General features: G+C 37.5%; 3 protein-coding genes across 8 annotated transcripts in view; 2 read left to right on the forward strand and 1 right to left on the reverse strand.

Moving 5' to 3' along the window:
- Window positions 1-9,182, forward strand: part of LOC111496639 (type II inositol polyphosphate 5-phosphatase 15-like) — a 12,584-nt gene extending 3,402 nt beyond the window's left edge. Inside the window, exons 4-11 of the mRNA XM_023147134.1 lie at window positions 136-260; window positions 1,458-1,542; window positions 3,302-3,467; window positions 3,566-3,606; window positions 3,742-4,009; window positions 4,374-4,497; window positions 7,921-8,284; window positions 8,407-9,182. Of these exons, the coding sequence (XP_023002902.1) occupies window positions 136-260; window positions 1,458-1,542; window positions 3,302-3,467; window positions 3,566-3,606; window positions 3,742-4,009; window positions 4,374-4,497; window positions 7,921-8,284; window positions 8,407-8,763 (1,530 nt within the window). The 3' untranslated portion in view covers window positions 8,764-9,182. The remainder of the gene's footprint in view (window positions 1-135; window positions 261-1,457; window positions 1,543-3,301; window positions 3,468-3,565; window positions 3,607-3,741; window positions 4,010-4,373; window positions 4,498-7,920; window positions 8,285-8,406) is intronic.
- A 1,058-nt stretch (window positions 9,183-10,240) lies between these two features.
- LOC111471783 (ycf20-like protein) lies at window positions 10,241-13,165 on the reverse strand. Of its 6 annotated transcripts, none has more exons than XM_023117465.1 (4): window positions 12,967-13,165; window positions 12,420-12,665; window positions 11,478-11,960; window positions 10,241-10,800 (listed from the first exon to the last, which is right to left on the reverse strand). In XM_023117465.1, exons 2-3 carry the CDS (start codon window positions 12,587-12,589, stop codon window positions 11,513-11,515), a joined length of 618 nt encoding a protein of 205 aa, XP_022973233.1. In that variant the 5' UTR covers window positions 12,590-12,665; window positions 12,967-13,165; the 3' UTR covers window positions 10,241-10,800; window positions 11,478-11,512. The 6 variants fall into 6 exon arrangements, with proteins under 6 accessions (XP_022973233.1, XP_022973241.1, XP_022973250.1 ...); XM_023117473.1 differs by lacking the exon at window positions 10,241-10,800 and adding an exon at window positions 10,808-11,291; XM_023117482.1 differs by lacking the exon at window positions 10,241-10,800 and having other exon boundaries at window positions 11,312-11,960; window positions 12,420-12,605.
- A 4,655-nt stretch (window positions 13,166-17,820) lies between these two features.
- Window positions 17,821-23,361, forward strand: part of LOC111500045 (acetolactate synthase small subunit 1, chloroplastic-like) — a 17,672-nt gene continuing 12,131 nt past the window's right edge. Inside the window, exons 1-4 of the mRNA XM_023151802.1 lie at window positions 17,821-18,144; window positions 19,383-19,596; window positions 20,560-20,643; window positions 21,644-21,712. Of these exons, the coding sequence (XP_023007570.1) occupies window positions 17,921-18,144; window positions 19,383-19,596; window positions 20,560-20,643; window positions 21,644-21,712 (591 nt within the window). The 5' untranslated portion in view covers window positions 17,821-17,920. The remainder of the gene's footprint in view (window positions 18,145-19,382; window positions 19,597-20,559; window positions 20,644-21,643; window positions 21,713-23,361) is intronic.

Here is a 23,361-nt window from a genome sequence, read left to right on the forward strand (position 1 = left end):
GGGGGGGGGGGGGGGGGGGGGTTAAATAAGAACAGAATCAAAAAAGTAGTTTGTCAAATTGATTAAAAAATGACATGCCATTTATCTGCATTTCTTTCTCTTCTAAACTTGTCTTTTCCTTCCTTCTAAATGCAGGTGGGACTCGAGGGGAGTTCTCTTGGCCAATGGTGGTTGGATATGATAGGAAAAACACTGGATGAAGGATCAACTTTTTATCGTGTTGGTTCTAGGCAGTTGGCAGGCTTGCTTATAGCAACATGGTTTGTAGTTGATCAGCCCTGCACTTATTTAATAACCTTTATTTTATTTTCTAATGTTACTATTTTCTTTTAATTAGGAAAATAATTTTTATTGATCTTCTTGGATTGGATGTACGAGTGGTCTTTCAAATACTTAGGATTATCTCTTCGTTCTAATCTTCCTTTGCCAATTGAGATTCTGCTACTTGTTTATGAAAAACAACATTTCATTTGTATTTGAAAAGATTTCACTTGGAACAATTAGAGAAAAATCACAACTCCCAATGGAAGCATGATATATCTCCTACTAGAGTTGAACACATTACGAAAATAAATAGTAGACAACTTGATAAAGAATCCTTAGGAAAGTAAAAATAACAGAACAAAGACAGAATGTATCGAGAGGCCCACTCTTTGCATTCGACTGAAAATGGTCATCCCAAAGCGTCTCACGAATCTTGCTCACCAATCTAACCACTGTATTTGTTGGTTTCTTTCAAACCAAATAGGGTATATCTTTTACTGCATCGCTCACAGCAACCTAGTATTGTTTTCCATCCTCACACCACTCGATATTTGGAAAAAGTTTTCCTTTGATCTTCTATCTAAGATCCAAGAAATATTAAGGATCTTTAGAATTAGCGACTGTAGCAACATTGAAAAACAAATGCGATTGATCTTCTCCTGCCAAAAAAACCACAGAACACAAATTGTAGGAGACAAAGGTACTGAAGGACACTTCTTTTTTCACTCTGTTCATCATATGAAGACCATCCAATGGGAAATGCAAATGAAAACGTTTACTTTTCTTGGGATAAACCAAGTCTCTGCTTGAAAGAAACATAACAATTTTAGGATGAGTAGAAGGCTATTGAGTTCTTAGTTAAAATGATTATTTTTGTTCTCTTGTTTGCTCTCATCGTCAGTAACTGTTTTTGTTTTTATAACTCAGGCATTTGAATTTCTATAGTTAAAGTCCTCACCTTCACTCAGGATTCTTTTTCCCCTGAATTAGAGCTATTTTCTTTCTTTTTTTTCTTTTCTTTTTTCTTTTCTTTTTTCTGTTCTTTCATTATATAATATTGGCTCTTAAGAGATATTGTAATATAATATAGCTTAGAAAAATGGTGTTTTGAAGCGGTGTTTATGCTGTAAGGGTAGGTCTTTTGCTTATTTTATCTCTTCCAGATGGTCCATAATACGAATTCAATTGTTCAGGGTTAGAAGTAACATCCGAGCTCATGTGGGGGATGTGGATGCTGCAGCAGTTCCATGTGGCTTTGGACGCGCAATTGGTAATAAGGTATATCTTGTTTCTTTATTCAAATTGTACTATATCTTCCAGCATTGCTTTTTGCCACATTTTGTACGTTGTATTTCCAAAAACATTATGGTTATTTACTAATTAGAACAGTTTGATGAGCAATAGGAGGGAAATTTGCAAGAATACCTTTGTTATTCAGGGTACATATATGTTAAATTACTAATCGATAAATTCCTTCTCCATTTGCCATTTCGGGAGAAGTGAAAGATTTTGTAGCAAGCAGGATCTTTAGAATGGTTGTGAGGGGATGTGTGGTTCCTTGCTAGATTTTATGTTCTCCGTGAGGCTTAGTGATGTAGTTATTGTGTAATTACTCCTCAAGTTTTATTTTACTTGTTTGAAGCCCCTTCCTTTTATGGGATTTTTTTTAGATGCCCGTGTATTTGTTCATTTTTTTTTCCAATGAAAGATTGGATTTTTACCATTACAAAATAAAAAAAACAAGGTAGAATTTGAACCTTGATAATGCACAAATGTTTGTTTCACTGTTCAGAACTAAAATATTGACTGTCGAGTTGTTGAACAAGCAACAGGTAATACTGATTTAAGGATGACTTGCATACACTTGAGGAAATGTCCTTTTCTGGGTGGATTACAGGAAAAAAAAAAATTATTTGAACTAAAAAATACTCTTAATTTCAAAAGTTACAATATTATCAAAAGACAATATTAGCTTTGACCTTTAATAAACATTTCAAAGCTACTAGAAATCAATTAGAATATTGAATGAAAAGTCAACAAGACACTGGCTCAAAATGACATGGCGGTGACTAGAATGAGTCATGTTTCCTCTAAAAGAGTAGTGTTCTACCACATTGACTTTTTGGTCAACTTCTAACAAATTTTCTACTTTAAATATAGTTTTGAAACATTTATGAAGATCATGGGTGTTAAATTACCAATGAACTCAAAAGCTTAAGCAGATGGTTCATGATAAATTTAATTACATTAACACTTCCTTCACTTGTGGGTTTGGAAATTTGTAGAAGGCCAACAAATGGAAGTCAATATAATTGTGGAAGAAATAACTTTCCATATGTTAAATGACGGATCCAACCCAAAAGCTTAAGCTATTGAGCTTTGGTAAATTTAATTACATTAATACTTCAATAAATTTTGCAACAAAAGAATGAGGTATTTTTTATAAACAAAAAGCAAAATTCAAAAGTTACAATGTAAGATTTTAGTAGAAATACCTAAGTGACCCCTATACAATCAAAGATCCCCTAACTCAAAAAAGTTCCAATCCTTTTAGAAGAACATCCGTGCCTCCCAAAAGATACTCCCTGATGGAATTGTTCGCGTTGATAACATTCTTGGTAATTTTGTCATTGACATAAATCAATCGATCTTCAGTCATTACCATATGTAGAACTATGTTGTCATTACCATGTGTAGATATAAATATTTTGTAACTTTTTGGCAAAAGATAGATTTCAAATGTCATAATCATGTATAAGACTATTCAGTCCTTAGATCTGAACGGATGAAAAATATCAGTTCTTGTTACAAATGGAATTCTTGATGAGTATTCGTTTAAGGATTAGTGAAATGTGAGACTGCCTTCTAATATTGGTGGTATTTTCATTTACAACATTTGATTGGTGAATTTGAAATTAGTCTTGAAAAGGGTTTTGGCATCTCCCTTTCAGAAACAATAACTTCTTACCATTTGTTTTATAGCCTATAACATTTCATAATTGTAAATATTTAACATAATTAAAGATTGTTTGACCAGGGGGCAGTTGGTTTAAGGATACGAGTGTTCGACCGGGTGCTATGCTTTGTTAACTGTCATTTTGCTGCACATTTAGAAGCAGTCAACCGTCGCAACGCAGATTTTGATCATGTATATCGCACTATGTCTTTCCAACGGCCGTCCAATCCTTTGAGTACTGCAGCTGGTAGAGTATATTGGTTCTTCTTTTTGCACTTTCCTTATTAACGCATTTGTCTTAACTAGTTTAAAGACCTGGTTTGTCTTTGCTCCTTTGTTGTGTAGTTTGTGCTTCACCCACTGCTCAGTCAGCTCGTAGTTCAAATGTAAGTGTATAATTTATTGTAGCATGGTCCATTCATTCTTTTAAATTACTTTCTACTAATTTTTAACTAAGATATACTTCAGTTTCTTGCTCCTTTTATCTGGGGTGTAAATGATGGGGAGTTTTTCTTCCACAGGTTGTTAGTGGGTCCTCTGCAGAAATGACACCTGAGTTGTCTGAGGCAGATCTGATCATTTTTCTTGGTGATTTTAATTATCGGCTCGACGGTGTATCTTATGATGAAGCTAGGGATTTTATTTCTCAAAGAAGCTTTGATTGGCTCAAAGAAAGGGATCAACTCCGTACAGAGATGGAATCTGGAAATGTCTTCCAAGGGATGCGTGAAGCAGTTATTACATTTCCTCCCACATATAAATTTGAGAGGCAACAACAAGGATTGGCAGGTAGCTTTTTGATGCCGTTAAATGGTAGTATTATCGGTTCAAGCTACTCGAGAATTAATTACTGCTATTAAAAAAAAAGGGATTTGCTGATTCTCATTGTTTCCTTACGCCCTTTTTAGGCTCTTAGATGCATACCATCTTGAATCTTTCTTAATCACAAGTAATAGAAAATGAGAAAGTCTACATGTTCCAGGATCAAAACCTGAATTCGATAAAAAAAAATTGATTCCTTGATTTTAAAAAAAAAAGAAAGAAAGTGGGGGGCAATTATAATCGGAGAGGGTTTTCTGTTTCTATCCTGCAATATAGGTTACTTGATTTTTCTGATGGTTTTAATATCAAATTTATTTGTCCTGTTTAATAGGATATGATTCTGGGGAAAAGAAGCGTGTCCCTGCTTGGTGTGACAGGATACTATATCGTGATAGTCGATCATCTTTGGCATCTGGATGCAGCCTAGACTGTCCTGTAGTCGCTTCAGTATCACAGTATGTCATCCAATTTTAATTTTCTTTCTATATGTAGCAATTGAATTAGACGCTTGGGCTCAACTATTTACTTTTGAGAAGATTTGGTAAGTGGGTGAGGAACTCCTATGAGTGTTGTTTCCTCATTTATATTGTATCCCGAGTAAGAAGTTGTATATTGTGGCTTCTATCTTATCATCCTCCAATCCTTTTTCTCCTCGTTGTCTTTGGGCTTTTCACATCATTTTTCCGATAGAAAGGCGTTAGACGTTGGGACCCCAAATTATTCAGGCAACTCTCTTTTTTGTTTGTTGTCTGCCCCTTCCCCGCCCCATTTTGCCTCCGTTTTCTCCCCCACCTAGAAGGTTAAAATTTCATGGAAAACTAAGTTTTTCTGTGTAGTGGGTTGTACATGGGAGAGTCAACTCTATGGATCGGGTCCAAAGACATTCTTCCTCTATGTTGTTCCTACTCAGCCAATTGGAGGCTCTTCATCAGTTGTTGTGGGACTGTCACTTTGTCCAGTCTCTCTAGGTTGGGTTCGGTGGCTGGATTCGTTTTTGTTATGTTTGACATAGAATTGTGGCAGCTATGTTTCACAATCAGCGGGGCAAATGAGCCTCGAGAAAGTAATCGAGGACAATGACTAAATTAAGTGGGGGAGAATATCACAATCTACAATATGATTGTGACCCGAGTAAGTCATCGAGGACGATGACTAAGTTAAGTGCGGGAGAATGTCACAACCATACTATGAAGAGAGTAGTTTGTGACCCTCACGCCATGACAAGCAAAGTGGCGTCCCTCAAGAGACGCCCATCCAGGCATATGCAGGCCAATATAGAAGAGTGCCATGATGCGATCGAGGAGGACGATGCATCATCCAACACACCACCACGCAAAGTGGGCATCGAAGACATGTTGAGACATAAGCAAGACAGAGACATCAAAATAGACATGAATGACAAAGATAGGTTTGTTGAAGGGCCGGGGTAGGGCCCCGAGCCTTAACCTCAAAATTCGGGGTTTCGGAAGGAATTTGGGCATGCGGTTCGGGAGTTAAGTCCGTCCATATGAAATATGAATGCTCGCCAAGTTTAGTGTCAATCGGACAATGCACGACACTGTATGACACCTCACCAAAATCATGTCTACACTAGTAGAATGAAAATGGCTCAAAATGTACTATAGGGGGAACCATGGTGCTAACTCTCCACCACCCCTGGGCCCTGTGGCCTAAGTGAGCTACCCTGTGGCACATACGTGTGTCACAGTGTGGGTGAGTGTGCCGAGACGAGTGCCTCGGGCGACTTCCTTTGGAATGGGTTTTTAAAGGACAGTACTCGGCGACACGGGTGTGCCAGTATTGCTCCCTAACCCACGTGTTGGAGGTTGCTACATACACCCGCTATCCGGTATGGTATCCGTAAATGACTCGGCATGGGCACGGGAGGGCCTATGCCTCGATAGAACCCGGATGGATGGATGTTCGGGAAGTCCCGATGAGATGAACGACACACGGGCCCATTCTTGATGGTATGACCGAATGAGTTATGATGACCGACGACATCCCGAGACTCGGGATGGCGTCAAGACATATGGACCCTGTCGATGGAGATCGAGATGACAAGATGAGATGCGACGTTGCATTGAGAGACATTGGCCCGAGCAAAGCCAAGGTCGAGCCGAATGACTTGGCCTAGCGTAGAGGCAAGTCGGATGTGTCGCAGACGATTGAACATGCATGCGCAGGCGGCGTGTGTGGTTGAACAAGCTTGGATTTCGCACAAGCGATGTTCGATTGACTAAGACAAACCTCGCCTAAGGTCCGACGAAGCAACAAAGCCGGGGCGAAAAATATATATGGGGCTTAATTTCCCTTAAGGCTAGTCGTGAGCGTGTCAAGATCACGACGCCGTACGGTAAAAAATGTAGGACCGTGACACTACGCTCACGCTCTTGGTTCTACTTTTCGGGAGGAGGGTACTAACTTTTGACAAACTAGCTTCTTTGCCACTTTGGAGGGGGTTTGGTTTGAAATGAAAAATAGGATCTTTAGGGAGGTGGAACGGTTTGTGCAATGAGGAATTGGGAAGTGGTGAGGTTTAATGTCTCTATGGGCTTAGTTCACGAACCTATCTTAATTGTAATAAATCACCACTAGGCCTAATAGTTTGTGTAACGACCTAGATCCAACGCTAGCAGATATTGTCTCTTTGGGCTTTCCCTTTCGGGCTTCCCCTCAAGGTTTTAAAAAGCGTATGCTAGGGGAAGGTTTCCACACCCTTACATCGTCCGGTGTCTGGCTATCCACCACTAGCATATATTGTCCTCTTTGGGCTTTCCCTCCGGGATAGACACAAGGCGGTGTGCCAGTAAGGACGCTGGGCCCAAAAGGGGGATGGATTTGGGGGCGGTCCCACATCGATTGGAGGAAGGAAAGAGTGTCAGTGAGGACGCTGGGCCCCGAAGGGGGGTGGATTGTGATGTCCCACATTAGTTGGGGAGGAGAACAAATCACCATTTATAAGGGTGTGGAAACCTTCCCCTAGTAGACGCATTTTAAAGCCTTGAGGGGAAGCCCGAAAGGGAAAGTCCAAAGAAGACAATATCTGTTAACGGTGGATCTGGGTTGTTACAGTTTGCAATAAATTAATCTTTTTTACAAACTTCCTTTGGCCTTCTTGGAAATCTTGACCTTCCATAGTGAGGTGAAAGAAGGAAATATACTTTATTTGTCTGCATGATTGTCCGGGGATATTGAAATTTCCTTGTCTATTGCACGCCCTTCTCTCTTTGTACATGCAACTAGGGTAACTGCTGCTAGCTTTATTACTTCCGTTGGTGTTTGTTTGCTATGCTTTCCTTGTAGTATGGTATGCTGTAGCTAATAATTCTCTAGGTTGTACTTGTACAAAAGGAGAAAGAAACAAGTGGGTCGTTTTATAGGATAACTTCGCCCTCAAGCTCGAGGTTTTAATTTTTTCATAGTAGTACTTTGGTTGACTTCCGCTTTACTAGTGACTAAATCTGCTTCGTTGAAATCCATATTGCGACGAGCATTTTCTGCTGCCAAATAAACCAAATAAAAAATAGGATAACATGCTCGATAAGGCATGAATTTGAGTATTACTAGTGTTTCGTAGTAGGAACGTCCATAAATCTGATCAATTACTCTTCGCGCTATGTAAGGGGACATACATATATGACCTAAAGCGTATACTTCTGTAGATGGATGCTAGTATGTTTCTTATCAGGTTCTTCTCCAATCATGCCCCTTCAATTTGAATGCTATTACTTTTTTTTCTTATTAATCTGGTTTTGTGAAGTACAAAGATTCGAATGCGGAATATGATTCGACATGGTTTTCGTTACTACCAAGACTGATGTCAAATTTTACAGTTTTTTTCTTCCTGTTTGGAGAACTGATTCCTTCCTGTACAGGTATGAGGCTTGTATGGATGTGGTAGATAGTGATCATAAGCCTGTTCGCTGTTTATTTGATATCAATATTGCTCGAGTTCATGAGTCTGTAAGAAGGCAAGAGTTTGGAGAAATTCTTCATTCAAATGAGAAAATTAAACATATGCTGGAAGTGTCATGCAAGATTCCTGAAGTTATTGTCAGCACAAACAACATACTTCTTCAAAACGATGATATATCTCTTCTACGTGTTACGAATAAATGCGAGAATAGCGATGCTATATTTAAAATAATTTGTGAAGGTCAGTCTACAATTCGAGTGAACGGGAAAGCGTCGGGTCATTATAGTTTTCGAGGTTCTTTCGGCTTTCCACGATGGCTCGAGGTAACTTCATTTATTTACCTCGATCATCTACTTATAATTTGGTCTGCCTGAGTTTTGCATTCCTAAACTGAACATTGCATCAAACGATGATATCGATGAGTTGTTTCTTGCTGTTGTAACAGGTCTCTCCTGCAACTGGAATCATCAAACCGAATCAAATCGTCGAGGTATCAGTTCGTCTAGAGGAATCTCATATGTCAGAAGGATTTGTTGATGGTCAACCACGAAACTCATGGTGCGAAGTGACCAGAGACAAAGAGGTTATGTTGCTTGTCAAGGTGTATGGAACCTGTTCTAGTAAGTCCAAGAATCATCGAATTCGTGTGCGCCACTGTGTTTCGCCCAAGACGGAAGGAACCGAGTCCAAAACCAATAACTCTACTCAAATTCAAGGAAAAGTTCTTCATCGATCTGATATTCAACGTCTCAGCATGCCGAGCGATGTGGTTGACCATCTACGAAATATGCATACCCCTTAAGACGGATTTTCGACAGATTTAGCATGGTAATACTCATCCAAGATTGTGTGAAAATATCATGCCTCAATTCTACCTGCATCTTGGTTTACATAATACCTGAGGTATCTCTTCCTGTTTTGAATCAAAACTTACTGCTTTGATTTGTGTGAATAGTGTTCATTCAATAACGTGTTCATTTCTTGAAATTCTGCACACAATTTCCTGACGAGTCCATGTCCAGGTGGTTGTTTATGAGTAGATTCACAAATCTGTAGATTAAAATTGTATACAGAAACAGCTGTAGAGTAGGTGAGGCTGTTTCATTTCCTCTTCCTTAAATGTTATATCCCAGAAACATCTGTGTTTGTGGAACTGGTTTTGATGCGTCCAAGTTTAAGTTCCTTGAACAAACTTTTTAAGCGAATTGAAAATATGCGTCTCTAGCTATGGAGTGTTGATTTTTTTAAAAAAAAAAATTTTGTACGAATTTGTCCATTTGTTTTATATGATTACTTGGGAGTGTTGATTTTTTTTTTTTTTTTTTTTAATTGTTTGTCATGTTTGAATGCAGAAGTGTGCACATGAATGAAAGCTTGGAATCTTTTCTTTTTGATTGTGAATGGCAAATATAATATAAAGAGAGAAGCTCGAGCAAAACCGCAACTTCGAAGAATATGATCAAGATCTTCATTCGTCCTCTAACAGAAAATGCAACAAGATGGCTCTATCATCGTAAGCATCCGAGGTTATCCGAAGTGTTAACCGTGCATAAAACGAATATAATTGACTACAAAAAAAAAAAACGTCCACAAATTCGGATTCCAAAAGTGAACATTTCTTCTCCCCAACATAAGCTCAAACTCCTATTGCCTTGTGAGTTTTTGATTAATTGGACTTGTTCGTGACTCATTTTAATCACTTTCAAATTCTTTTTTATTTCCTTTATAGAAACATCAATAGATTACAAACAAAAAAATGTTTTATCATTGGGCAAAAGAAGAGAGTTTAACCAAGATAAAGCAAAAAAATGTAGATCCTATAAAATAAAGTTGAGGGACAATATTAAATTCCTCAATTTTGCGCCAATTTGAAAATTACATGACAGTTCATGGTGAAACTGAATGCTAACACTGATATGAATATTGTTCATATGATTTCATCAAACCATGAAAAAAAAAATGAGAACAATACTAAGATTAACGAGCTTCGGGTGAGACTCAATCCCGCTAATTTGGATATCAACTAGTCACCAGCTCGGGTAAAATCTACAGAGGAGCCTGCTTATGCACCAAGGTGTTGGAAAGGAAAGGTTAAGAGAAAATGCATAGATGTGAGTTTGAAAGAATAATAACTTTTCACATTTCAATTATTATTCTAACAAGATGTTAAAAACAAACACCTTTTTATATATAATTTTTAAATTTGAGCTTAAAATTGAAACTTCCAACTTCTTTTGGGTAACGAAATCTTGGTTTTAAAAGAGAGAACAAAAATAAAGTAATCTTCTATTTTTAGTGTCATTTTCCTTTTATAACCCGAACCAAACAAAGGAATTCCAGAAAAATGAATCAAATACATTATGGAAATGGTCTGTTATCCCGAACATAACTAAATTTAACTTTAGAGCCACACGAATTACTTTCAAATCCTTTCAACTTTGCAAAGATTCTCACCTGGCCTTCATGTCCACCACCAATATTCTCCCCCAAGACAATCATAGCCTCCTATTTTTAACCTAGAACCTTCCTTTCTTATAATGAATATATAAACAGAACCATTCTTCTCTATAACCAACTCATTCATTTATTTGTCTCAACAGTTCTATATAACCATTCACATCCCAAATCTCAAAAGGGTTTTGTTCAGATGGTGAGAATATGGAGGTTTACAGAAAAACCTGGATTGAAGCAGCTCCAGCTCCCTTGATTGCCCATCAAAAGCCTTCAATTCCTCCAAAGTTGGAGCCTATTGTAGAGGAACGTTTGGAGAGCTCTCAGATCCTCCTGGCTAAGATGACCTTTCTTCTTCCTGTTTTGCTTTCTTTCTCTCTACTTTTCCCTGTATAAGCAAGTATAATATTCAATAGCAACTGGTAAATTAGGAGATTTGAGCAGCACCTGCCTCTCTTAAACAGAAAATAGAAAGCGATGGGCTCTGTTCATCTATCAACAACTTATTTCAAATCCAAAATACATTCTACATCTGAAATGCCCAACTTCATTGCCATTGCCAACCATCTTCATCCCTACTCCGCCTATATTTTCATTGTAAATCTTCTCTAGTTGCATATCGGGTCAGGAAGTAGGTAATGGATGAAGAGGAGGGTGGGAAGACCAAATATTTGAACAGCAACAAACCAAATTCAAACATTCCCTATAATGTTGTTGGGTTGGGTGACAGAAAAAAGGCTGCTATTGTCATTTCTTTTCATGAGATTGTCACTAAAGGCTTTCCGTTTCACAGTTGGAAACCAACTTCGTTTATTCAATGATTCCCGTGGTCCAAACTGGAGGAACGATTATGGAAGCAGGCAGCATCTTTTCCCCATTCTAAATAGTAAAAGCATTAATTACTAAAATTTCTTACTAAAAATGCGAAGATAGCAGAAGATCATAGTACAGAAACATCCTATAATAGGTATCTATAAGATTATACAGTTACAGAAGTAACACAAGATGGAATAAGAACTCGTGCCTCGTACAAAAATAACTTTCCTCTAAGATAAACAGAACTACCTTTTGTTCTATTTCAAATCAGGAAGCAACATCTTTCAACTCCCCAACTTGAACGCATCGACGAAGAGGCCTAAGCATACGCCGGCTTTCCAATAGTTTATCAGTACTATTAATGATTTCAACCTCCTAGTTAATAGAGGTGGTGGCTTCTTGTACATGAGTATACCAATCCATTCAATGGCAGCAACCACCACACCAGCAACCAAAACATCCCAGTCACCCGTCTGCCCAAGAATTGTAGCAAGAGCATTGGCTGTATAGAAACCCAAAAGAAGCAAAAATATTTTTGTAGGAAAGTTCTTTCTAGCTGAGTTTAGTTTTTCCAGCAACTGTCTGGCACCTGCACTAACTAGCCTGCCTAATCGAGTACGACCCAGATTCGACTCATTACCATCATCAAGGTTGTCTCCCCCACCGTTACTAGATACCCCACCTGTGTCTAATGCAAAGGCTAATTGTTGTAGATGTCTACTCGTCCGGAAACTGTAAAAAATAACATCACAAACGATACGGAGTTTACTTTTCTTCTTATAAATAAGAAAAGAAAAAAAAAACTTTTATATATAAAAGTGAAAGAATGTACGAGGACATACAAAAAATGAGCCCGCAAAAGGAGACTTAACATTAACTACAGAAAGAGACTTCAATCCAAAAGAAAGAGAACAAACTAGTAATTAAAAAAGAATGGACACTCACAAGATGCATTAAATCTAGCAACCTCCCCAAATCCCCTCCCAAGATTTCTCAACCTCCCTAGACGTGCTACTTATCTATTCCTCTCCAGCTTAACTTCTGTGCTCAACAAAATTAGCATTCATCCAATACTATTAAGACATGATCTTATGGACCTATAATTCTCCAGCTAAAATGGAAATATATGCAAGAAGAATAGCACAGGTCTCTTAACAACACGTGATAAAAGTTTATAAATTCCACATCTACCTTTTGCGAGGAAAAGGTGCAGACTTCAAGCAAAGAGTTGAATTGTGTCCATTAAGGATAGCCACATAGTCCATGTTATGGATTAGGCAAGGCATATAAGTAAGACATAATCCTTTGGAGATATAATTCGCTATTGTCAATAATCTGGACTGCATAATCATAGCTTCCATTCGAGCAGGTGGCTATCTGCATACTGATATTGCCATTTATTACACAATCTTCGAATCAAAAGAGACAGCCTCTGTACTACAAATTAAAATCAAATCAAAATTGTTCAATCTACAACTTTGCAACAAATCTAAAATCCAATGTTTAGAATTCAAATCAATGCGTAGGATATTCAACATATGATCACTATCGTGCATCCCATTCGTATAACTTGTGTAACCGAAATGCAAGAGATAAAAGGAGAAATATCAAACAGTTGCAGTCTAGTCGGCCTATGATGCTCGAAGAACATTCAAGCAAGTATTTCAGCAGTGAATTAGAACACACAACAAATTCAGGCAAGAGAAATACAAATGAAATTTCGAACCGAGAAAATTACCAGTAAAGATCTTGCCGGAGGTTGAAATTGCTGGAAACTTCAAATGCCGCTGGAATTGATAGCGCCGAGACGAAACCCTAGCGGCGAAATGCGTCAAACGAAGGGCGATGTGGTTACCCTCATCCTCGAAAATCGTTGTCCTAGAGGAAATTGTTCACAAAATCTGTTTCGTTGCAGAGAAAGACAATGAACAGCATTTTTTTTTGTTTCTTAACCAATAATATTAATAAGAGAAATAGAAGGCCTAAAAATTAAATATTTTCAACTATTTTATTATATTATTTAATTTTAGATAATTATTTTTCTTAATTTAATTATTTTATTTTATTTTATCTACAAAATTCACTAACACATAATTAAAAAGGATTGAAAGTGAACTTGTAATTCCAAATTTATTTTTTGGGTTTTTCTTTTGGACTTTCCCTTTAAAACCCGTCACAATCTGCAATATGATTGTGACTCGAGTAAGTCATCGAGGACGATGACTAAGTTAAGTGGAGGAGAATGTCACAACTATAGTATGAAGACAGTAGGTTGTGACCCTCACGCCATGACAAGCAAAGGGGCGTCCCTCAAGAGACGCCTCATCCGGCCATATGCAGGCCAACATAGAAGAATGCCATGATGCGATCGAGGAGGACGATGCATCATCCAACACACCACCACGCAAAGTGGGTATTGAAGATATATGTTGAGACATAAGCATAACAGAGACATTAGCATAAACATGAAGGACAAGATAGGCTTGTTGAAGGGCCAGGTAGGGCCCCGACCCTTAACCTCAACAGTCAGGGTTTCGGAAGGAATTTGGGCATGTGGTTCGGGAGTTAAGTCCGTCCATATGAAATATGAATGCTCGCCAAGTTTGATGTCAATCGGACATTGGACGGACAATGCACGACACCGTCTGTCAGTCTGTCTGATAGAGAGAGGTTTCCACACCGTTATAAAGAATGTTTCTTCTCCTCTCCAACCAATATGGGATCTCACAATCCCCTTCGGAGCCAGTGTCCTCACTGTCACTCATCCCCTTCTTCAATCAGCATGGAACCCTCAATCCACCCCCATTTGGGACCCATAGTCCCTGACACACTGCCTAGGTGTCTAGGTTTGATACCATTTGTGACAGTCCAAACCTACCGCAAACAGATATTGTCGTCTCTTTTTCCCTTTTGGGCTTTTTCTCAAGATTTTTAAAAAGTGTCTACTAGGGAGAGATTTCACACCCTTATAAATAATGATTCGTTCTCTTCCCCAACCGATATGGGATCTCACAATCATAGTGGTAGGTTCACGTAGAAAATGCAACTCTAACTTTATCTATAATAGTATCAAGATTATTCCGAATGTTTTCATCTCCCAAATGCTCTTTTACATACAAAACATCGTCTAAATCTTCAAAATCGGGAGAGAAACAATTTTGGCCTTTGGAACTCTCATTTCTCTTTATTTTGCACATTCGTGGTTGACTTTGGCTAATTTACAGAATGATGTTGTGTTTATAAGTAAAAAATAATCTCTAGTACGAGGTCTTTTGGGAAAAACCAAAAGCAAAAACGCTAGAGCTTATCCTCAAAGTAGACAATATCATACCATTGTGAAGAGTCGTGATTCCTAACATTGCTTGAATAAACCAACGAAACAAGCTTTTCATTCACACAAATGATTTGGATTTGTGTGTTACTGATTGAGAAGATAATTATGTGTGGGTTCTCTTTCAAATAAAGCATGACATAAATAATCAGACAAAAAGTCTTCTAATCACTTCTCGATGTCAATTGGTGTTTATTGTCACTCAAACTTGTAAATTTGCTCAAGATGTAATGTATAAGCATATTGAATCTTCTTTACCTTACTTCTTATAATCGATCCTTCAAATACATGCAAATGATCAGTAGTCAGATTCATATCACAGTGGACGTACCTGATGCCCCTAGGACTGATTGTTATGAATGCCATGAAACAAGCAACGAACATGGCTGAAGAACAAGCTGGCTGCCAAGCACAACCACAACAGTCAGCTGCTACAATACAACGCCCACCTGGTTCGTAAGACGACGATAGGGGAACTTTTGCTGTGATAGAACAATCGTCACGGATAGAGTTCACAACTCAACTTAAAAATACTTTGTCTCGACCCAATATTTTACTAGGACCGTGACTAATGACAAGATACAAATGCACAAAGTGATTTAAATATGAAATAGAGAAAATATTTAAATTCCAATAAGTTTTTGAACGACAAACAAACCGAACACATGACAGTTTTGAAATAAATTTCGAAAGAATGAAAATTCAAAATAAAGACTGGACTAACGCCCCGGGACAACCCGTTCCTCTGTGACGATCCCTGCCTCCATCACGCCAGCCCTTGACCAATGCCTCGCGCTCCTGAAAAAGAAAAACATAGCAAGGATGAGTATAAAAATTATACTCAGTAAGCCACCTACTTGTAGGCTCTCTTCGCATCCTAATTTAACAGGTTCCCACGGTTTCCTAATTCGATTCTAGGACATCTGGTTCTAATCTTAGTCCCTTGAAGCTTGCCCCTTGGGTTTCACCGGTTCATCATCCTTTCATTAGTCACCTAAAGATTCCTTACGCCAAGTTAATATGGACGGTATCTCTCTATGAGGTGCTACCTTCACATGGCTATTTGGGACTACATGGTGTCTAGCCTAAGGGAGTGCTGAATACCCCTAAGCCCATATAGTCCCCCTATGGGGGGCGCGACCCCAACCAGTTCCCATGCAGCTAATGGGTTGTACGACGTGGGGACACATTTCCCATGCGAAATGGCTAAGAGTAGTAAGGACTGATCAGGGACCCTTGGTCCTCCCACGAAGCTATAGATACTGTTCTCACACTAGCAATCTATGAACACCCATGAGGTACCTTGTTGCCGTAGTAATCTGCTAAGTTCCTAGGGGAAAGTTAAGTCTGGCTAGAGCGACATATCGCTCCTAATAGTAATCCCCTAAGCTTATCATAGAAATGGGCCCTAGCAATTAACAGAGTGTGCATGCAACCGTCTTCTAACATCATAATATATAATTCATGCAAACTAGGCATGCCGGCTCAACGGGGCGATGACCTCCATCAAGCACCTAGAACACGGAGTTCGCGCTCAATGGAGCGAATTCATCCATCAAGCACCCGGAACGCGGAATACACAATTTCAACATAAATTAAACGCATGCATACGTACGACGGAAGCTTAAAGCATACAAGCAACACTCAGATAATTCACCCAATACAATCATAATAATCAATCAGACTAATATTTTACATGATGAGCTAATCTGAAGCAAAATTACTAACATGCATGCAATCCAAGCGAATCCTAGAAGTATTTCTTCCTAAATATCGGATGATGACTTACCTTGTTGACGCGTGCCTATTTGCTAGCGTTTCTTTGCCGTGAGGTGTCCAAAAATACTGATTTCTATAAATTAGGTCCCTATTCACGTAAAAACAGTATTAGAACTGGAATCGGGAAAAAAATCGGGCAAACAAAGGGCAAATGGGCCAAAACGGTTGTTCCACGCGCGCTGGGACTGTAAAGGCCACACGCGTGGGAGTGCGCCAGTCGCAGGTCGCACGTAAGGCAGCTTCTGCGCAGGTGTGGGTCGACCGTTATAGGCGACATATACCGGACGAGTTAAGAGCATCGGAAGTCCGCTCACCGTTCTCCGTTGACTCTCAGATCTCCGCCTCCGGGTTGAGGTATCGACCAAACTTCTTCACAGATCGTGCGTAGAGTTGTTCCTAGGTGAATATTTCAGCATTTTAGGACTCGATTCACATAGAAAAAGCTCAGATTTGAGAAATGTCGTTCAGAACCTTACCTCTCTAAATGTTCTTGGATCTTGACGGAGCGTCGGCCTCGCTAGCCTCTCAGTCCTTGTACAAGTCTCGTCTGAAGGTGAATTTCGACATGGTCCGATAAACTTCGCGACTGATTCCTCTCCATTTTCTCTCTAAATCCCATTTATTTGTCAGACTGATTTTCACTTCCTACATCATTTTCCCTCTCATGACAACTAAAACCCCATACCAATTGATATAAATCATCATCGTCAGTTCCCTAATTTGACTTTTTTTTTAATGGTAAGTATTTAATAAAAATTTCATACACTTCAAAACTAACTCGAAAACAATTCTAACCCCATATCTTTATTTCAGGTTGAGTTAAGACGTCGGATTGTTTTTTTTAATTATTTTTAAAAATGTCTCAATTATATGAAGTCTTATAAAGTGCAAATATCAAATATTTACAAGTCATCGTCATTATTGTTGAATGATAAAAGTCCCACATCCGCTAATTTAAGAAATGATCCTAGGTTTATAAACAAAGAATACCCTCTTGATATGAGGCCTTTTGGACAAGCCCAAATCAATGTTCAAAGTGGACAATATCATACCATTGTAGTACGATTGTCAAAGCAATGTTCAAAGTGGACAATATCATACAATTGTAGTACTCCATTGTAGTACGATTGTGGAGAGTCGTGTTCGTTTAACATGATATCAGAGCCATGCCCGAGTCGTGTTCGTTTAACATGATATTAAAGCCATGCCCTTAACTTAGTCGTGCCAATAGAAAGAACTCCAAAAGAAAGGGAGTCGAGACTCAAATTTTTTCTTATAAATATTATTACTTATATATTACAAACTTTAGAAATTATGTATTAGAAATATTGATTTTTCTTTAATTAAAATATGGGAATCACTACAAATATAAATGGGACCCGCCTGCTACACCAAAATCTAGATATCCGAGAACGACAAAAAAAGAAAAATAAATAAATAAAAAAGGAAAAAAAAAGTAAAAAAAGAAAGGCGATGAATGCCAAATGCCCTTTTTCAGCTAGTGTGCGACACTCCACTCTTGGAACTGTGTGGTTTCTCTTTTAACATTCTCACTCCCTGTTTCCTTCTTAATCAATCAGCCATGGCGGCCGCCATATCGCTTTGCCCAGTTTCTGCGAAAGCTCACAGCTCTTGCTATTCATCACTTGCCTCTAGCTATGTCTTCTCCAAGAGTTTGATTGGTGGCTTCCAGAAAGCGCAGAAATTGAACAGTTTTCAGCTTCCGACGCTGCGTGTTTCTTCTGCTGCTGTTAATGATAGTGTGGTGACTGTAAGCGACTCCTCTCGTCCCGCCATTCGTTTAGCGTGAGTACTCTGCAAAACCTTCTGTTCATTCTTCTTCAATTTTCTTATTTCTTGTTTTTGGTTCTCGTTTGTATCTTGTTCTATTGGCTATTTTCGGTTTTCCACTTATTGAAACACAATGAGTATTGTCTGCTTGGTTGCTTCACCGTTCATTTTGTCTTTGAGATATCATTTTATCGTTTTATTTGTTGATATATGAAATTTACAACAGTGAGGGCTAATTGGTTTACCGAAAAAATCTCCCACTGGCGGAAATAGAGTAGTTACGTAATTGTTGAGTATCAAAGCAGTTTAATGAGTATCAAGTTCACTTTCACTCGTCTATTTCTGAATGAAAAATTCTTTCCTGTTAACGGTCGTGCATGAATCTTGCCCACCATTCAATTGTTAACAAGAAGAGAGAAAATATTTTCCATCTTTCTCTTTAGTAGCCGTGCTTTCTAGCTTTGTTGTCATAATTGAATGCAAGGAGATTCCAGCATATTGGTATGGAACCAAGTATCGTTCTTTCTTATTTGTTATTTTCTAGTAATTCCCTTTCATGCAACTCTTTTTTTTTTCCGAAGTGAAGTTATAAGTTTGGTTTCTAAATTTTGATTGTTGTGGCAAAGTTTTACTTACATCCTTGAATTTTTTATTTTGATTCTTATAAATTTCTGCTAGTACCATCGTTGCTTAAATGATGATATGCATATTGAGTACACTAGAGAATGATGATTTGACATGACGTGACAATAGATGGTAAGTAGGGGTGGGCTAGCCTGACAAATAAGAGCAAGAGATGACAAGTAGGCCACGAAACTTGTCTTAAAATGTATTTTGGCTGATCATCACATCGGTTGTTTTGTTTATCCACCCTTATTTTGTCTAACTAGACTCTTCACTTGTGTCACATTGTGCCAACTCATGTTTGTTAGTTTAATCTACGCGCCACATCAATGTCATAGTAATGGTGTTAATGACTTATTCCCATCACTGGAAGTCCTAGATCCTAGCGACAACTTTTAAAGTTGATGAACTAAACTAAATTTTTGGGGCTAAATTTGTAATTGTACACCTTTTATTTTCCTGGTAAAATCTAACCCATTTTTTTATTACCTGGGTTATTACATCTTTTTTAGTGCTAAAAGGGATCATTTTCCTCAATTATAGTATTTTTTTTTTTAGAATTCATCCTGCATGTTACAAAGTTCAAGGTGACGTTGTATTCTTTTTTTTGTTTTGTTTTTTGCTTTCAGGGTGAAGCGACATACTATATCTGTGTTTGTTGGGGATGAAAGTGGAATTATAAACCGAATTGCGGGTGTCTTTGCTAGGAGAGGTTACAACATTGAGTCACTTGCCGTCGGATTGAACAAGGATAAGGCTCTGTTTACCATTGTTGTTACTGGAACAGAGAATGTCTTGAGACAAGTTGTGGAGCAGCTACACAAACTTGTCAATGTTATCAAGGTTTGGTTAATTCTTTATGCTATCTTTCTTTACTTCGGAAAGATGTATGGGCGGGTGGGCAATCTTTTTATATACAATTTCATTGTCTTTTCGGGGTTGCTGTTGACAAAGGGGATTGGTGTGTGATAGTTGGGGGTTGTTGGTCTTGGAAGAGCATTCTTGAAGAAATTTGAGTAGGCTGCAGTAGGGAGTTTTCTGGCTAGACAGGAGATCCTTCGTTTACAAATTGAAATCTGATTAAAGGGTCAGTATTCTTGAATTTTGTTTCTTAAACATAGAGGATTGTAGAAGTTTATGCTCAAAAAAGGTAATCACAGGTAAAAGGCTTCATTTGGAGACACTCTGTCAACGTATTCGATCAATTCTGGTTGAGAAGATCTTTTTAGGTCTTGATTCAGCTTCTTTTAACTTTAATTTTACATGCCACAAGATAAGAAGCTTAAGATGTCTCCTCTTTGATTTCTTTGTTGCTGGTGTTTACATTTGTCTGGGTTATAGAGATGTTCGTTTTGTGGAGCCTTAATCCTTCTGTTAGGTTTTCCTTTAGCTCGTTCTTTCTCCTCTTATGTGCCTCTCCTTTTCCTAGCTCTCCTTATTTTATTTGCTTCAGAAGGTGAGGGCTTTGAGGAAGATAAGAATCTTTGCCTAGGAAGTCATGCATGGGAAGATTACATTATCAGCTCAATGCAGAGGCTTCCACTATATTTTTGGTGAAGTGAAGGAGTAGTGCCGCCATGCTGCTATTTGTAGATTTGTTTATAGTATAATTGTATAATTGGTTTAGATTAAAACATTAGTCATTTATCTTTTAATTATTTTCCCTTTTTTATTTAGTTTCTTTGAAAGAAATTTATCTCGTATTATTTACCCACTATTGGGTCATTTGTTTCATGAGAAAGTATTCCCTCCAAAAATAACAATTTATAACACTCTCTAAACTCTTAAGATATTTCAATTTATCAGGTGGAAGATATCTCAAAAGAGCCCCAAGTGGAGCGTGAGTTGGTGCTTATGAAACTCAATGCAGATTCAAGTACTCGTGCCGAGGTGATGACTTGCATTATGCTTTTAATTGTCTTTTGATATTCTCGCCAGAAAGGACCATTTTGGTATGCACAAGGAAAATTTTAAACTCGAATTTCTGTTGCATTTTGTGCCAATATTTCTAAGTATTATTTCCCCCCTTTATTCCTCTGATTCTCCTTTCCTTTTTTCTTATTTAGTTTTATTTTAATGATGTTTAGTTAACAAAATGAAAGCCATAATTTTATGTATCCTCTCCCTCTTTTCAACATTAATTGGAAAAATTTCCCTCTAAAATCTGCCTTTTCTGGTTATTGTTATATTATGTACTCATGGTGCAGTACTTGATAGGTGCATGACCTTGTTTTATGTAATTATTTTCATTTTTCTCAAGGACAGCTTCTCTCTCTCTCTCTCTCTGGAAGGAACCAAATCATAAAATGAAATTACAAGAAAGGGAAGTCCTATATGAATACCTCTCTAGCCAAATATACCACAAAAATGCCCCGATGAAGCTATTGCTCCTTAGTGCGCCTTGAGGTTTAAAGAACATTGGATATGGTTGATTTTTGAATCAATTGAAAGAAGAGTACATATGGAGCGACTCAGTTTTAGATATAGTGCCCTTGTTGGTTGAAGACTGTTTTTGTTGGTTCACGGTTTCACATTTTAAGGGTCATTGATTGGATACAACTTTGGCCTCTCTTAGAAGTGCTAAACCTGTCGGACCTTTGTGTATATATATATATATATATATATTTTTTTTTTTTCTCTGTTAAGGAATTTGTTTTCTTTGAACTTTTGATGTATCTTTTTTATTTGATTCATGTCTTTTTTATTTGTTTCACGTAAAAAAGAAAGAGAACTTTGATCTTTCTGTTTCCTATAGAATATGCTACTATTTTGTGTGTAAAAAATACCTAATATCAAGTTGTTGAGGATTATGAAAACTTTCAATTTCCTTTACTGCATCATCATCTTCAATTTTTGATCGTTTTATACCTCGTTTTTTTTTAATCCTCAGATAATGTGGTTAGTAGATATCTTCAGAGGAAAAATTGTGGATACTTCAGAACATTCACTGACTATTGAGGTAACTACCTTCTGATCCTTTTAAAACATTCATTTATTGCATGGTCGATGATCAGCCTTCTGTTTGAATGTTAGCGTCTTATCATAGAAAAAAAAAAAAACATGTCAATATCTCAAAAGTATTTTTTCCCTTTTATTAATTAATATCAGTTCTACTATTTTCATTAAGGTAAAAATTATTATTATTATTATTATTATTATTATTATTCTTATAAAAATTCATATTTGCAAGTCTGGGGATATGGGAGATTCTTAGCCTAAAGAGTTGAATTAGTTATTTACCATTATTTTAGAAGCTGTATGTTGAGTTGTAGTCTTTATTAATCTGGTTAGATAACACGCATTTACATTGGAAGAAAAGAGTAGTAGATTCTATTACTTAAACTTGCATCCGAATCAGATTCAGTGGTTTGAACAGTTTTATTGGAATTATTTTTCAAACTGATGAGAGGCGAGAAAGGTAAATGTTGGGTTTAAAAGAAGTTCAATCAATTTGGGTGCAGTGCTGAGCTGATTATGCTATCCAATGAAGGTTCAAGCTGTAAAACCATAGAGACTAATCTCTAAGTCTTTCCAAGCCATAGGGTCCAAATTTGTAATTTAATCTGAATAAAATGTTTATAAAGTTTGACAATATGAATTATTTATTTATTTATTTTTGGATTTGTAACAATTTCAATTGATTAAATCATCCCAAAAGGGTTACAAAAATATTGTCCAGTTGGAAATGATTGAATTATTTATTAAAATGAGAAATTTTTGTATGGCAATCTTAAATTCATGATTTGAGTCGGTTGTGCACTTTGTACGAAGCCATGTTTATAAATTCAAGATTTACTTTTTTTCTCGGTTCAGCCCGTGTTAGTAAGTCTATTGAAAGACTGATGGGGAATTTATTGTGGGAGGGGGTTGAAGAGGCGAAAGGTCTCATTTGGTTAAGTGGGAGTTGGTGGTGAAACCAGTAGAACTAGGAAGATTAAGAATTGAGAGCTTGAGATTATGCAATGAGGCGTTGCAAGCTATTTGGTTGTTCGGTTCTTCATGGATCCTGATGCTCAGTGGTACAAAGTTATGGTGAGCAGAAATGACTCGCATCCTTTTGAGTGAGTGGTAGGTAGTGGTTCTAAGAGATCGGGTACAAACTTCTAGAAAGCTATTGCATATTAATTCCTTCTGTTATCTCAATTTATTATATGCTCCATTGGGGAATGTGTGGGTTTGGAAGATTGTTGGGAGGGAGATGAACACTTTGTGAGTTGATTCCTAGTTTATATCACCTCTCTTAGAAGAAGCAATATTTGAGGCTTTGATTTTGCCTTCTCCTTCTGATCCCTCTTCTTCGATATCCTTGGGCTTCTGTCGCCTTCTCTTCTTATAGAGAAGTGATTGATGCGACAGGTTCTTCTTTTCCTTTTGTAAGACGAGCATGTAATTCTAGGGAGAAGGAACTCTAGGATTTAGTTTCTTGGTCTTCCAGAGGTTTCTCCTGTAGACCCTTCTTTCTCATTCTATTTGTCCCTTCTCCACCCCAAGTTGTCTCAGTTTTTGCCGTTATTTAGACGATAAAAATTTCAAAGAAATTTATTTATTTATTTATCTTTTTTTTTTTTTTTTTTTTTTTTTTTTCTTTTTTTTTTTTTTTTTTTTTTT

Source organism: Cucurbita maxima, unplaced genomic scaffold (assembly GCF_002738345.1).
Source record: "Cucurbita maxima cultivar Rimu unplaced genomic scaffold, Cmax_1.0 Cma_Scf00002, whole genome shotgun sequence".
NCBI lineage: Eukaryota > Viridiplantae > Streptophyta > Magnoliopsida > Cucurbitales > Cucurbitaceae > Cucurbita > Cucurbita maxima.